The sequence below is a fragment of the Odontesthes bonariensis genome, chromosome 23, assembly GCF_027942865.1.
Source record: "Odontesthes bonariensis isolate fOdoBon6 chromosome 23, fOdoBon6.hap1, whole genome shotgun sequence".
Taxonomy (NCBI): Eukaryota; Metazoa; Chordata; class Actinopteri; order Atheriniformes; family Atherinopsidae; genus Odontesthes; species Odontesthes bonariensis.
The window spans coordinates 26,308,414-26,325,432 of NC_134528.1; the positions used below are offsets into that span (position 1 = coordinate 26,308,414).

The 17,019-nt window shown below is 43.1% G+C and overlaps 1 protein-coding gene across 1 annotated transcript in view; it reads right to left on the reverse strand.

The window, feature by feature from the left end:
• Positions 1-3,796: 3,796 nt before the first annotated feature.
• ca10a (carbonic anhydrase Xa) overlaps positions 3,797-17,019 on the reverse strand; it is a 491,723-nt gene continuing 478,500 nt past the window's right edge. Inside the window, exon 9 of the mRNA XM_075457281.1 lies at positions 3,797-4,828. Within this exon, the coding sequence (XP_075313396.1) occupies positions 4,806-4,828 (23 nt within the window). The 3' untranslated portion in view covers positions 3,797-4,805. The remainder of the gene's footprint in view (positions 4,829-17,019) is intronic.

The following is a 17,019-nucleotide window of genomic DNA, read 5'->3' on the forward strand; positions in this document are numbered from 1 at the left end:
TCTGCTGCTCGTTCGAAGTGGTTGCGTCTTGCCGCTGCCTCGCAGCCACCTTGTCTTTGTCCTCCTGGCCTCACAGGTGATTGAGAAAGGCATAAATGCCTGGAGTTGGTTTTAAGCTTTTCTTGTATCAATTGTTTGTCCTGCGTTTGTATTTTCTTTTGCTCTTTTACTTTTGTTAATTGTGCTTAGTTATTTACTCGGTTTATTACTTTTCCGTTTGGTTTTATTTATTTCTGCATTTTCTTATTTGTCTTTCTTTTGCAGTTGCTGGTGGTGGTGCTGGTGTCTTGGTGGTGGCCTCCCCTTTCTGTTTTGTTTGCTGTGTTTGGGAAGCAGGTCTACGTTGGAGTGTGTGATTTTGGTGTGCCCCTTGTTTGTACTAGCTCTTGTCCACTCACTTGACCCCAGCATTAATTCGATTTTACTTTTGTGTGAATGTGATCCCCTTTTTTAACCAAGTTTTTATAGATTAATAAAAGTTGTATTTTAAACCTTGAACCTCGTCTCATGCTGCCTGAGTGACTTACCTGTGTGCCTTTAATATAGCAAACTAATTCTCTGGGTGGCGTTGTTGTTTTTCCTTGTTTTCCCTTTAGTTAAAACTAGTTTTATTAAGTTCCTCCTCTTCCTCGCCACATGTACATGTGACATTATTGTGGTCAATAACTTGTCTTTCCCTGTTCCAACAGGTATCCTTTGAATGGTGTTACAATATTTTTTCCCTCTTTTCTGTCTTCTCAAACCCCAGCTGGTTGAGGCGGATGGCCACCCTTCCTGAGTCTGCTTCTGCCAGAGGTTTCTTCCTGTTAAAAGGGAGTCGTTCATTTCCACAGTCCCCTCAGGCACGCTCGGGACGGGAGATTGGACTGAAGACAAGTTTCTGTGCAATCTGTTGGTTTCCTTAGCTAGGAAATTGGGGGCCTGGGTATTGTATTGCACCCATTGTATTAGTAGCTTTTCCTATTATTTCATCTACTTGAAGTCTATGGCAACCCCTAGAACGCTATGGTAAAAAGTTGTGAAATTTGGCACATGTATTTAGCACAGTGCCAAAGTCAACGTAAAGAATTGTCATGCCCCAATAGTGTACTCTCTAGCGCCACCAACGTGTCAAAGTTCGAAGTGCATTCAGCTAAATAACTTTGGACTCCTTTGTCCAAATGTCACAAATGAGGCACCATTTGAATCCTTGGATCAAGACGAGTCCAACGTCACTATGACGTCTTTTTCCGTCTAATTAGATTTTCCGCCATTTTGAATTTTATCAAAAACCTTCAAAAAGCATTTCAGGTCACACAGATTGTTCGATTTTCACAGGACTTCCAAATTTCACAAAGGAGGTACCGTTTGAATCCAAAAGTGAGGCCGTATCTCTGCAATGCATTGATGTATCGATGCCAAACTTGGTGCATGGGCTCATGACGCCTTCCTGAGCAGCGGTAGGCTTACCTATTCTGCTAATCTGCTAGGCCCCCCCATTGCTGCTTTGCAGCTATATTTGTTTCTGAATTGGCTCTATATGAATTAATTGGATTATTTTGAAATTAATTATGATTACAATTAATTGAACTCCAATTGGCTTGAATGGGACTATTATTTAAGTGCCTTGAGATGACATTTGTTGTAATTTGGCGCTATATAAATAAACTGAATTGAATTGAATTATTGTAGTTCTTGACAAAGTAGTTTCACAATAATCCCTTGTCCATTTGGTTCTATCAACTATTGGTAAAATTATGGTTCTTGATGCAGTGCTGTCAGAGGGATCAGAGATCACAGGTGTCCACTTTCGAAATTCCTCCCTTGTCCTTTACACACTGAAATTCCTCCAGATTCTTTGAATGGTTAAATTATATTCTGCACTGTACAGGGAGAAATATGCAAATTCCTTCCAACCTTTCTTTGAAGAACCTGAGATATTTCTCAGGTTCACACTGTTGGAAATTAAATTAAACTCAATCTAGAGCCGCTGACACTAACATCAATCCACCAAATTGGAACATTCATAAACATAAATTCTAGGAGAAACTAATCAGCTTACTTTGGACACCAAAGCTGCGTCTCCTGTTAGTTTCTGCTCATACCAACACAGCAACAATAATATATACTGTATATTATTCTTACCTCATAAGCCTAAAATTATCCCAGTACCCCAGTCCAAATTTGTTTTGGAATGTATTGCAGCCTGAAATGCAAGAATCGATGTTTATTGACAAATTAAATAAAGTTTATGTGACAAACCATGACATTGGTTGGATTCATACTGTCTGTATGAATAAAAGTCAACGTTTTTCTTTTTCATCATTTGAATTTTCCATACCTTTCCAACTTTTTCTGACTTAGTGTTGTATTATATAGTCTGTATGCATAGGTGCCTGATCAGTGGCGCAAGTTGAGGAATCGTACCTCCATTATTCAAAGAGGGGGTGCAAGCTTGTGTTTTTCCTACCCCCACGTTTTGTATATTATGTGTTTGAAAACTGTATAATACGATAACTGTAATCCTACATTGAAACCCCTAAAATCATGCCATAACTTTGAGTTAGCCAATAAACTTCAGTATATCAGTATATGAATATAAATGACTTCCGCCAACAAAATCAGTCCAGACAGTGCCATGAAGCGCAGAGAAAACGATTAGATGATCAGGCAATAAAGGTCAGAACGAGGTTTCCGTAGGTGAACCTGCAGAAGTATCAATAATGGTTAGTAATCACTGACTGAAAACAGAGCATATAAAAATGGACAAGTGTATGTTAAATAAACCTTTTTGGCTCAATCAATAAATTAGCTAAAAGTACAAACGTCCTGTCAGTCATTTAGATGGGTCATCAGCAGGGAATAGCGAGCTGCCACTAAAACCACATTGTTCATTTTCATTCCTTATTCATGATTCATGACTCTGGACATGTCACGCCAGCTCCAGCCACCTACCCTCTCCTCGGGGTCTCCTGGTCCTAGCCCGTCCCTCGGAAATTTAACCTTAATGTGGTGGGACGGGCTAGGTCTCCTGGTCCTAGCCCGTCCCTCGGAAATTTAACCTTAATGTGGTGCCGACATTTTTTTCTCTACTTCTGGATGCATGTTTTTTTACTTGAATCACTAGAATCTTATTCTTTGTTCTTTTAATTTTCTTGATGAAAAGTGAGTTTATATGATGGAGAAAGAGTTTATATGATATATTAGAAGATGGGTCTGATCTATCTAAACTATCAGAAATAAAAAAAAAACTAATTTGAGGGCTCTGAAATACAATTCTGAAATGTTCACGTCTGTCATGTTTCTTATGGGTACATTTATGTACTTATTTAACAAAGTTCTTTTGCAAACTTTAAAATTACACTATTAAAAAATTATAAAACCTAGCCTCTCGAGAAAATATGAGACTGATTATGCTCATAGAGTTGTCATATTTTGTACAGTATGTGTTTTAAAACAAAAATCCAGATTCTGTGGATGCTATGTGTGATGGAACCGTTTCTCCTTTCTATGTGCAATTCGATCATCTGTTCCGACCTACATTAGCCAAGAGGCTAGATGGTATAAGAATGCAGAAATCTGATTTTATTAAAAATAGGATCCCCGACCCGCCTTGCCAGTCATGTGTCTTACCAAGTTGCTTCACCATGTTACAACATAATCAGGCGCCCATGACTGTAACCCTGACAGATCCTCCACTCGGTGTAGCTGATATGCTCCAGACTGCAATGCTGCATCTGTACAATCAGCAGCAACATTAAGATATGTGAACAATGGTTTCCCTTGGCGTTAGTGAGCATACCTCTATGGGAGAATATTGACAGATCAACACATTTAATATGGAACAGTACAAAACAGGTACAGATACAGTAATTTAGATCATTATATAGTGAAGTATTTTCCAAAGTGAACTTTCCAGACACATTTATTGGGCTGATAACATTACTCAAACACAGTGTATGACCATTGTAAACAATAAAACAGAAAAAAAGGCGTCAGCTCGGACTGAGAACTGCTGCCGGATTCAAAGTGTGTCAAACTGGTTAAAATTCTTAACTCTTTGTCTTTTTTTTTTTTTTTTAAATCCTCTTTATATATATTTTTAATGTTAACTCATTACATTTTCTTTACATATTAATTTTCTGCAGTATTGATAATAATATGTACAAATGAGGCCAAGACACTGGTTGCTCTGAGGCTGTTACAAAGCCTGCAAGCATTTGCTCTTCTTCTGTGACGTAACTTCAGTTTTGGAAAATGACAAGGTAAGGCTGTGTTCTTCTTTTGCTTTTGCTGCTTACATGCCCTGTTGGTGACTAATGAAACGTCTTGCTTACTGCTTTGTCTTGACCGGTGGGGTGGGGGCAGTGACTTAGTCCTTAGATTTTCCCACTGATGGCAAAATCTTTTATGTACAAAGGCTTCAAAGACCTGACATTGTCCTGTTGGTTTGGGAGGCTAAGAAATAAATGTTTCCACATTTTTTTAAAGTTACTTTCCAAGTGTCTTTTTTTAGTTTGTTTTGTTTTCTCCCAAAATGTATTGGTATCAAAATGTCCATATAGATGTGGGAAAGGTCTTGTCGGCATATGGGTTGTTTAAACAGTTGTCAATGTATGAAAAGAGTCTCTTTGCCTGCAAGTTCCTTTGCTTCAGTAATGTCCAGTATTGTTCTTTATACAATGTTGTGAAAGAATCTTAGATGAGATACAGCCTTAAGATCATTTTTCATTTTTTTTTTCCTCCATTCTCCTCTTCCTCTCCCTTGTCTCATTACGCTCTCCATCTTTGACATCCTCTTCCTCTCCTCACTCATCCAAGGGATCCTATTTTAGCAACCATTCGTTCACTGGAAGAGAGGAGAAGGACACCAGTGAAAATAATGATTTACATAGACATGGTACATACACATACAGTGTTTTATATAAATCAAATACTGTAAATGTGTGTCCCAGCCTCACAGATCAGCTGTTCTCTGACAATATTCCCCCTCCCTCACCCTGCACCACATTTATTTTTCAGCCATAACATGCAATTTTAAAGGGATGGTGTTCGAATAAATGGAGAGAATGCATATGGGTGTCACTGGTGGAGGGGTTCTGGGGTGAGGGTGTGAACAGTTGCCATTATTTTTCAAGTGGCAGCTCTAACAGAAAATTACACCCAATATGCAGAGGTGTCAAGAGCATGAGTAAACACTGTAATTTGATAAAGAGGAAGCTGGCATTTTTGTAGGAAAATGGATTTATTGGAGTGTTTCATCATAATCAGATTTACTTTCGTGAGGTGTTGAAAGTACAAACTATATGGCTGTTACTTAAAAAAGTTTGAATAAATTCAGAATGAGTAAAATCTTCAAATCGGAAGAAGATTTAACTTATTTTTCACATGAGCGTCACGGGTGTATAACAACCTACAGCTTTGTCATGTTTCCACTATATTTTAGAAAGTAAAAATATACAGCTGCTGATGTATAGGTATCTCAAAATGGTTTACACTTTCTGAAATGCAAGTTCTTTTGCCTTTAAATGATGGATAGTTGGTCAGATTATATGTTGGGCTAATGCAATTTGCAGTCATTAGAATTCCAGGCAGAATATTCAATTGGCTCATATTCAGGTAACTGAATGGTGAGGTTTCTAGTTGTATTTACATGATCCCAAACAATTGATCAACATGGCTGCTGGGTGGTTAGTTGTTAGTTGCTTCTAAATGGGACAGCAGAATTTTAACTCACTCCATATTACGGCCTGAGTGTTAAAAGATTCAGTTGCCGGAGGATTATTTTTATCACTCCCCCAAATAAGTACATGCTACCTATAGCTCAGGACCTAAAAGAGACATTTGAGATTAAATATTTTTTGTTTCCGAAATTCTAATGAATACTCCAATTCTGGAGTCCAGTCAGGACTGGAGTCAGTCCATTTAGCAGCATTGATGATCACCTAAGTTTTGCTGTTCCTGACCATACACAAATCCTAGAAAGAAGACAGTTTTCCCCCATTTAACGAGACACGGTTGCCATACCAAAACCACTTAATCTTAAAGGTCTTTAAATCTCCAAACAATCAAACAAGCAGGGCCTCTTTGGTCTTTTTCTGTTGCCTCTCTGACAGCATCCAGAGTGTGCATTTGTTTGACAATCAAGGGGCTGAACAGTGGATGGGGAGCTTTGAAATCTCCCTCGCATCTGCTGCACAGAATAAAAATTCTGTCTTTTAAGGGAAGTAGGGCTATTACAAGAGAGCAGAGCAAGATATACAGAGATGCAGTTAAAAAAACAGTCATGGTTTGTGTTTGTTCACAGTATAGTAAACTCTACAATGAGTAGAAGGCACTGAGGCTGCCTTTTGCCTGAAACATATTTGCCTTACACTCCAGGAATGGAATCCAGAATTCTGTGCAGCAGTTACTCAGATATATTGGTTGAAACAGTGGAGATGAGGCAGCAGACTGTGATGCCACTGTAGGTTGCAGGGAGCTGTGGTCTAATTTCAGCCTCCTAAATGTCAGATCTGTCAGTCAGAACAGGTGTTCTGATGCTGCCACTGTCTTACTGTCTTCCTGACTTGTTTTTTCAATTGGTTGCTTGTTCAATTGGCTGCAAGTTTTGTTGACGGTAGTGAGTGATATTCCATCCTAGAAACAGAGTTTGACGAGTCATAATTTATCATAATGACTGATCAAAAAATGTAGTCAGTTCCCTGTCAATGTTGACAACTAGATCAGTAGCTGCACAGCCTGTAACAGCGTAGTAAAGATAATAATTTTAAGTAATAAATACATAGTGAATACATTTTTCATCAATGTCAATTTTCTACACTTATATACTACCCGTTTAACCTTTTCTACATTCTGTTAAGTACTTTACACATAATTTTCAGTCACCATTCACACAATACTTTTTACTATATACTGTATTTGTATTGTATATAGTATGCATAGGATAGTGTGCTTTTTATCCTACTGTCACACATTAATGAACATATTAGTGTGTGGAATATGGGGTTCAGTGTCTTGCCAAAGGACACATGGATGCACGAGGGATTGATGTGCTGACTCTCTGGTTGGAAGATGGCCATTTTACTAGCTTAGCCATGATGGACAACATTGTGCTTTTAGAGTGCCACTGCTACAAATTATAATCCATCCATCCATCATCTTCCGCTTCGCCGGGGATCGGGTCGCGAGGGCAGCAGCTTCAGCACAGAAACCCAGACGTCCCTGTCCCCGGCCACTTCCTCCAGCTCTTCTGGGGAGACCCCGAGGCGTTCCCAGGCCAGCCGAGAGACATAGTCTCTCCAACGTGTCCTGGGTCTTCCCCGGGGTCTCCTCCAGTGGCCCGGAACACCAAACCAGGGAGGCGTCCAGGAGGCATCCTAACCAGATGCCCGAGCCACCTCATCTGACTCCTCTCGATGTGGAGGAGCAGCGGTTCTACTCTGAGCCCCTCCCGGATGACCGAGCTTCTCACCCTATCTCTAAGGGAGAGCCCAGACACACTGCGGAGGAAACTCATTTCGGCCGCTTGTATTCGCAATCTCATTCTTTCGGTCACTACCCACAGCTCGTGACCATAAGTGAGGGAAGGAGCGTAGATTGACCGGTAAATCGAGAGCTTCGCCTTCTGGCTCAGCTCCTTTTTCACCATGACGGGCTGGTGCAGAGCCCGCATCACTGCAGACACCGCACCAATCCGCCTATCAATCTCGTGCTCCATTCGTCCCTCTGTCGTGAACAAGACCCCAAGATACTTGAACTCCTCCACTTGGGGAAGTATCTCATTCCCGACCCGGAGAGGGCATTCCACCCTTTTCCGGCCGAGGACCATGGTCTCGGATTTGGAGGTGCTGATTCTCATCCCAGCCGCTTCACACTCGGCTGCGAACCGCTCCAGTGAGAGCTGAAGGTCACGGCCCGACGACGCTAACAGAACCACATCATCCGCAAAGAGCAGAGACCCGATTCTGAGGTCGCCAAAACGGACCCCCTCAACGCCCTGGCTGCGCCTAGAAATTCCGTCCATAAAAATTATGAACAGAATTGGTGAGAAAGGGCAGCCCTCACAGGGAACATGTCCGACTTACTGCCGCCAATACGGACCAAACTCTGATACCGGTCATACAGAGTCCGAACAGCCCCTATCAAGGGGTCCGGCACTCCATACTCCCGGAGCACCCCCCACAGGAGTCCCAGAGGAAAACGGTCGAACGCCTTCTCCAAGTTCACAAAACACATGTAGACCGGTTGGGCGAACTCCCATGCACCCTCCAGGATCCTGCTGAGGGTATAGAGCTGGTCTACTGTTCCACGGCCAGGACGAAAACCACAGTGCACCTCCTGAATCCAAGATTCAATTATCCGGCGGATCCTCCTCTCCAGTACCCCCGAATAGACCTTACCAGGCAGGCTGAGGAGTGTGAACCCTTTTTTAAAGAGGGGGACCACCACCCCGATCTTCCAGTCCAGAGGCACTGCCCCCGATGTCCACGCGATGCTGCAGAGGTATGTCAACCAAGACAGCCCTACAGCATCCAGAGCCTTGAGGAACTCGGGACGAACCTCATCCACCCCTGGGGCCCTGCCACCGAGGAGCTTTTTTGACCACCTCAGCAACCTCAGCCCTAGAAATGGGAGTCCCCACATCCGAGCTCCCCAACTCTGCTTCCTCATCGGAAGGCGTGTCGGTAGGATTGAGGAGGCTCTTGAAGTATTCCCCCCACCGACTCACAACGTCCCTAGATGAGGTCAGCAGAGCCCCGCCCTCACCATACACAGTGTTGACGGTGCACCCCCCCTCCCCCCCGGATGGTGGACCAGAATCTCTCTGAGGCCGTCCGGAAGTCGTTCTCCATGGCCTCAGAAATTATAACGCCTCAGCTAAACTGTAATAATCCACTTGATACACCAGAGAAATATCTAGGTTCCCTGGAGGAGATTTGTACTGATGATAAAAAATATGGTGAGCACTGAAGATGCTGCATTTATCTTTAGCATGACTGCTTTGTTCCCATTTATTTCACTATGGAGACTGTTGTTCTGCAGCTGACCATTTATCTGTGTAGAAAAGCCTTTATTTTGGCTTTGTGAGATCACAAAGAAATGTCAAAAGATGTTAATAATAAATTAAGCAACCACTGTTTTGCTGCATGCGCATTCTGCACACAGAACCTCCTAAAAGTTTGAGAGTATTGATACTGCAGCTAAAGTCACAGGAAGGAAGGCAATATTATAGTTTAGTTGATTCAGCACTCGACTGTGTCTGAAAACAAGTTTATATATATATATAGTGTGTACACTTTACTAAAGAGGTGTATGTGGCTTGGGTTTCTTATGAAGAAAATATTCATACACATTCTTTTCGCAATATTTATAAAGCCATGCACACATACAGTTCTCTTGAAACTATACATATGTGCACACACCTGATTTCCACCATAGTAACTCCCCTAAAAAGCATTTGCATATCAAATTATAGTTTGCCCCATAACTCAACAGACACGACAGTGAAAATAACAGCAAAGAAGAAGCAACGTTTGACCAAATGTAAAATTGAATTGTTGATCTGTGAAGTAGAGAAAATTAAATCTGTTTCATTTGTTGATTTGAGCTCTGGGATAAGGAACAAAACAAAAACTACTGAATGGAAAAAGTAATAGAACCGATAAAATGTCTAAATTCTGAGGAAAAGCCCCTTCAGAGGTAAAAAATTAAGGGTTTGATTAAAAATGTGAAGCTAAGTTGATAATATGCTCAGACAAGGACAGCATCAGGGCTTAAAGTGATAATCCGGAGTAAAATGCACTTTAGATTCATTTACGGGATGATTGGGAGTACATACGTTGAGTTGACATCAAAATCATGTCATTCGGATGTGTTTTGAGAATTTCGATTTGACCGTTTTTAGCCAAAAGTCGTTAGCCTGGAAGTTTAATCAAACCCGAAGTGTCCCGAGGTCTTCATGTGGTCGGCTAGAGAGTCCAGAATGAATTTAATCAAGCCAGTACCTTTCCGGAATGATCACTCCAGTCACATGCAAAAGACGTCTTCCGTCAACAGGAGGCTACCTCACGCGAGACATCACGTCACGTGACATTTCAAAATTCCAACCTGTTAGTAAGCTAGGCTTTGTTGTTGCATACAACTTCATTTCAATTTCGAAAGAAATACTGGTCTATGTTTGTAAAAAAAACGGCAACGAAATTGTGAATTTCCACAGCGTGTTACTCCACACTCGGCAATCAACTCCTACGGACTTTCTGCTAAAGATGGCAGCTGCAGCAGCAACATTTCCGGAAAGGTACTGGCTTGATTAAATTCATTCTGGACTCTCTATCCAACCACATTAAGACCTCGGGACACTTCGGTTTGGCTTTAGGGACCCTCTACTCACTACCACGTAAGTGTTATGTTGTTTGGAGCTGTAGAAGAGGTATAAAAATAGCGTTTTGTAGCGGCGAAATGATATGCCCCGCTCACTTCCAGGCTAACGACTTTTGGCTAAAAACGGTCAAATCAAAATGCTCAAAACACATTCAAATGACATGATTTTGATGTCAACTCAGTATGTATTCCCAATCGTCCCGTAAATTGATCTAAAGTGCATTTTACTCCGGATTATCCCTTTAATGCTCATTGACGGTACACTATAGAGCAGGGCTATTCAAATGGCGGCCCAGAAGCAACACCCGAGTGGCCCAACTTGTGGTTTAGCCAAAAAAGCGGAGAAAAACCATGAAAAACACAGTTTGCGAAAATGAGCTCAAAATCCAATCCAATCCAATTTTATTTATAAAGCACTTTACAACAACATCAGTTGACCAAAGTGCTGTACAAAAAGAAAATAACAATAAAAACAAAGAAAATTTAAAAGAATAAAATACAAGAATAAATCAAAAGGCACAAAACAGCAATATAATTTAAAACAATAATAATACTAATACTAAAAATAGCAATTTCACATTTCAACATCGTGTCAAAAGCCAGGGAGAAGAGATGCGTTTACAGCTGAGATTTAAAAACAGACAGAGAGGAAGCCTGTCTGACGTGGAGAGGCAGATTGTTCCACAGGTTAGGAGCCGCCACAGCAAAAGCACGGTCACCTCTGAGCTTGCGCTTTGTTTTTGGTAGATTCAGGAGCAGCTGATCAGCTGACCTCAGAGAGCGGGAGGGTTTATAGGGCTGTAGCAGCTCAGAGAGGTAGGCTGGTGCGAGACCATTGAGGGATTTAAAAGTAAATAAAATAATTTTAAAACTAATCCTAAAATGTACGGGCAGCCAGTGAAGTGAAGCTAAAATGGGGGAAATATGCTCATATTTACGTGTGCCAGTTAAAAGACGTGCGGCAGCATTTTGCACCATCTGAAGACGGGCGATGGAGGACCCACTAACCCCCACATAAAGAGCATTACAGTAATCCAGCCTAGTGGTTACAAATGCGTGGATTACTGTTTCAAAGTGTTGCTTAGAGAGAAAGGGTTTTATTTTGGCAAGCTGCCTCAAGTGGAAGAAACTCGACTTAACGACCGAATTTACCTGACAGTCGAGCTTGAGATCGGTATCCACTTTCACCCCAAGGTTAGTGACAGTTGGCTTAATGAACTGGGACAAGGAGCCCAGATTTACAAAGGGGGCCCCAGTAGTACCACCAAAAACCATCACCTCTGTCTTCTTCTCATTAAAATTTCAAAAGTTTATACTCATCCATGCCATCCATGTCGTCCAGACACCTGAGTAGTGGTTTGACAGAATAAACGTCCTTCTTTTTCAGTGGGACATAGATCTGGCTGTCATCCGCATAACAGTGGAAGGACATACCATGCTTTCTTAGTATGGAACCAAGTGGTAGCAGGTAAAGAGAGAAGAGAAGAGGGCCTAAAACTGAGCCCTGGGGGACCCCACATGAGAGATTAACAGAGGAGGACACAGAGTCACCAATGCTGACACAGAATGTTCGCTCAGCCAAGTATGACCTGAACCACTCTAGTGCTACACCACTGATGCCCACCCACTGTTTCAAACGGGAAACTAAAAGTTCATGGTCCACTGTGTCAAACGCAGCAGTTAAATCTAAAAGCACCAGAATAACACAGTCACCGGAGTCAGTAGCTAAAAAGATATCATTAAAAACTCTTAAAAGAGCTGATTCTGTGCTGTGCAAGGTTTTAAAACCAGATTGGAAGACCTCAAGAATTTTCTGCTCTTCCAGAAAAACCATTAATTGGTTGCAAACTATCTTCTCGAGGATTTTTGCAATAAAAGGCAATTTAGAGGTCTAAAATTTGCAAGAACATCAGTATCTAGTCCTGGTTTTTTAATCAAAGGTTGCACTATTGCATGTTTGAAATGTTCAGGGACCACACCTGAGGACAAACTGCAATTAATAAGTGCCAGAACAGAGGACCCTATAGTGGGGAGAACCTCTTTAAATAGCCGAGGAGGGATCACATCTTTTGGAGAACCTGAGGGCTTTAACTGACCAACAGTCTTCTGTAACAAGGACAGAGTCACGGGCTCAAACCTGTCAAAAAGAGCAGAGCAGGCCAGGGACTGAAGTGTCCTGTGCAGAAGGTGAGATTAAAGCCCTAATGGAGGCAACCTTATCAATAAAGAAGTGAAGAAAATTTTCACACACAACAGGCGAGGACTCAGTGCAAACAGCCTGTGGGGCATTAAGAACAGAGTCAATAGTCTTGAACAAAACACGAGGCTTGTGACAGTTAGACAAAATATTGTCAGAGAAATGTTTCCTTTTAGCAGCTTTCAAAGTTGTCTGATAATGACGCCAACAGTCCCTTAAAATTTGAAAGGACACCTGCAGTTTGTCCTTTTTCCACTTGCGCTCAGCTCTACGGCACTCGCGTCTGACAGCACGAGTTGTAGCATTCAGCCAGGGCTCACATTTAGTCCTAGGCTGCCTGTTTTTCAGCGGAGCCACGGTGTCTAAAACTGATTTGCAGGTGGAATGAAACCATGAGCTAAGTTCCTCCATATCGTTGTTCATACTCAATCAATGAGACTTAAAAAGTCCTTTGCCATTGGCTTATCAGGACAACACACATGAATATTAAAATCCCCAACGATAAGGACACGGTCATATCTAGGCATAATTTCAGCCAGAAAATCAGAGAAGTGACTCAAAAAGTCCTTACTGTATTTTGAGGCCGATAGACCACTGCACACAAAACAGTATGAGAGCAACATAGTTCAAACAGGCTCAGTTCAAAGCTGGTGAACCAGGATAGCAGCGATAGCTGCTTACATTTATAGTGACTCTTAAAAACAGTGGCAATTCCTCCACCTCGGCCCGACGTCCGCGGGGAGTTAAAATAGCAGCAGTTCTGAGGCAAAAGTTCAGTGAAAGCGCTGGACTCACCAACACTCAGCCAGGTCTCAGTCACACAGAGAAAGTCCAATCCTCGGGACGTGAAGAAATCCTTAAGAACAAAAGTTTTATTCACTAGTGATCTAGCGTTTACCAGGCCAAACCTGGCAGGAACCGGCGGCTCCGCGGCGTCAGCTGTCCGGAGAGCCAGACTCAAGCCTGATTCTTACTCGGCGCAACCTCGCTTTGACCCATTCTTACTAGCTGGTCGCAAATGGCGCAAACGGTCACGTGACACAAAATTCCGCCACGCCCCCCGTCGCAAGCTAAAAAATCCTCGCGCGTCGCAAGGGCGCGCACACAACTTTTTTTCTGACTTCGCGCGAGCTCAACCGGAAACAGCTGACCAAGAGAAAGGAAACATGAACACTGCAGAGACCGCGGTGACCGAGAGGGTGCGCCTCTACAAACATCTGTACGACACGTCTATGAAGTTACACTGGGACAACGTTGTCCCAAAGGACAACGTTTGACAACGTTTGACAAAGTTCGTCTTGTTGCAAAGGACGAACATTCCACCTTCTCTTCTGTTTTTGCCGCAGCCGCTTAGCTCTGTGATACATATACAGTTCTACACCCAGAGTAAATTCAATCCGCATCAGATGTGCCAGCCTCTGCTGACGTGACACCACAGGTGGCATTGTGTATGCTTTCTTCGTATGCTTTTCAGCTTGTTTCCTCAACAGTGACACCCGCTGGTCTGGAGAGAACTGCAAATGTGACGCATACTCGGCGCAAACTGCGCTTATGAGCTGAAGGAACTGTGAAGGGGCTGGCGCTTTCGATGACGTCATTAATGGTTCTCGAGCCAGAACAGTTGCGCGGTTGCGCCGAGTAAGAATCAGGCTTCAGAGGCCGCAGGTTAGACAGATTCACACCGCGCCGGCAGGGATGGGGAGAGCAAGGGCCGCGGGACTGGAACATGATGCCGGGCATCGCTCCAAACCGAGTCCAAAAAGTTGAAGAAAAACGTGACAAACAAGCCTTCAGCCTCACCAGCTGACCGCTGCGTTTACCTCGGTGGCGGGACCGCTTACGCCGGAGAGGTAGAGCTGATGCGCGGCAAAGGTGAGCTGGGATCCCAGATAGAAACGGGGGCAAAGTTTTATGTCCAGTATAATCCAATGTCACCAGATCATTGGTGAAAAGTCGAAGATCCAGCAGTGTTTGGCGATCATACACCAGCAGAGAGTTGACATTACGAGTAACCAGTGGTGTAGTCTACGTTGAACGTAGACTACACCACTACGTATACCCACCTAAAATGCTCAGTATACCCACCTAAAATTCGTTTTTCAACATTTAGAATAGCACAGCCACGTTTCATCAACTACCACTTCTCATGGAAGCCTTGTTATAATTTAACAATACAACGACAACACTTCAGAATAGCATTCATTCGGAAATTGCGGCAGTCAGTCAATCTCCCAGCGATTCACTATCAGTTGTTTGACAATAACGTCCGTTAGAAACTCTTCTTCTTTGTATTAGTTGAAAGCGGTGATTCTCTAACGCACAACAGCGCCCCCTATAGGAGTGTAAGGTGGAAAACTAAAATGGATGTGTGTGTATATATATATTTTTTATGTATATTACATATATAAACGAATGTAATACACATATATATATTACAATTAATTAATTCTGACAGCCCTTGTGTGTATATATATATATATATATAAAACAACCTGTCTCAAGATGTGATGGTGTTCTGCTGCTTTAAAACAATCACTCTGTTAGGCCTCGCTCTATGAGGGATGAGTACAAAGATTAAGTGTCACAGGGAGTCCCATTGCCACTGAGATACACAGCACACAGTCCACACAATCAAAGTGAGTTTATGCTGTCCCTCATGCATGCAAGGGGCAGGTAAGTGCAAAGCTGCGACCCCACAAACATGTTTGTCCCTTAACACGTTAAAGGCCTACAGAAAGCTGACACTACACCCAATACATAATGATAATACATACACAGAGGAACAATAATGATCATTGGACTCTACACCAAAACATTTCATAAACGCATGAAATTTGCGATTTTGAATTTGCCGCTTGGAAATCCTTCTTGGAATTCCAGACTGGGGGCGGGGCTTCCGTGTGACGTCACAGGTGCCATGGGTTTTCCTGGCTGCCCCTATTAGTATGCTTGTTGAGTGGTGAAGGCAATAAAACGTTGGGTTCAGTGCAATTTTTATTGCGAGTAGATGTACGAAGTGCTGTGGGTGCGTGTGTTGCCCTCAGCACCAGCAGCTCACACCACCGGGGACAGAGGAAGCAGAGAGACCCGCGGTCTTGTGTCTGTGTCTCCCTGTTCGCCTGCCTCCTCTCTGGTGAAATCAGCCGGAGCCATCCCGCCGTGTTCAGCTCCCTGCGGTGCGGACGCTCAGGGGGAATCCACCTGGCGGAGAGCGGACACACTCTCCGCCAGGTGGAGAGTGGAAATCATCAAGAGCCCCGACGTGTGTCCACGTCGGGGCTCTTGATGATCGCTCTGCCGGCTGATTTCAGGGCAACCATCCCGCGGTGTGTCCGCTCTCCGCCAGGTGGATTCCCCCTGAGTGTTCGCATCGCAGGGAGCTGAACACGGTGGGATGCGCTCCGGCTGATTTCACCAGAGAGGAGGCAGGCGGACAGGGAGACACAGACACAAGACCGCGGGTCTCTCTGCTTCCTCTGTCCCCGGTGATGTGAGCTGCTGGTGCAACACACGCACCCACAGCACTTCGTACATCTACTCGCAATAAAAATTGCACTGAACCCAACGTTTTATATTTCCAAGCGACGTCCCGCGGCACACATCGAAATTTGCCGTGAAGAAGCTGTCCAGGTCTGGCAAACTGCTGGCTTCGCTACTAGGACTACTGGGGGTTGTTCCAGCAGCTGGCACTCGCGACGTCACGCACCTGTCGTTCCAGTTTGCCAAATTAGAGTCAAATGTGGTGATAGTTTATTGGGCCTAATCAGGACTGTCCAGGGGCCTAAAATTATTTTAAAATCATAAAAAAATTCCCGACCCCTAGTTTGGTACCACGGGCCTATGACTGGCCAACTATACAGTATACCCACCTCAAAAAGGTAGACTACACCACTGATGTTGGCAGTGACAGACGGCAGGCCACACACACTGGCGCCATCTTTTCAAATTCCTACGGTAGATCAGAAAGTGAATGCAACTCTCCACGTAGCCTAGCAACACACAACCAACCCACAAGGCAGCGCGTTGTTTTGAAAGTTACTGATGGAACCATGTTAGCAGCTCAAGTCCAACTGAAAAAGTTCGTCTCTCTCAACCCTCAAACGAAAAATTTACGATGAAAACCATCGTTTTAACCCTGCCTGGGCGGACAGACACCGTTTTATTTTACCACCAACTCCACACGGTTCTTTTTTATTCAGTTAAACACACCTTGTGATGTGCTACGGACAGAAATACGACCAGAATGTTACTTTGATTTCATTTCAAAAGGGGAGACAACATTTTGTGACCAAAATATTTTTTTTAGTATTTTAAAGTGAAAAATAGCATTGCTGTTACCTCAGGTTCTATTTATTTAGAGAAGTTTTTAATGCGCTTTTTGATGTTCTTATGTCAGATGTGTTAATTTAATTTCAAAAGGGGAAACTATTTCATCACCATTGATGTGCACTGTTTTAATG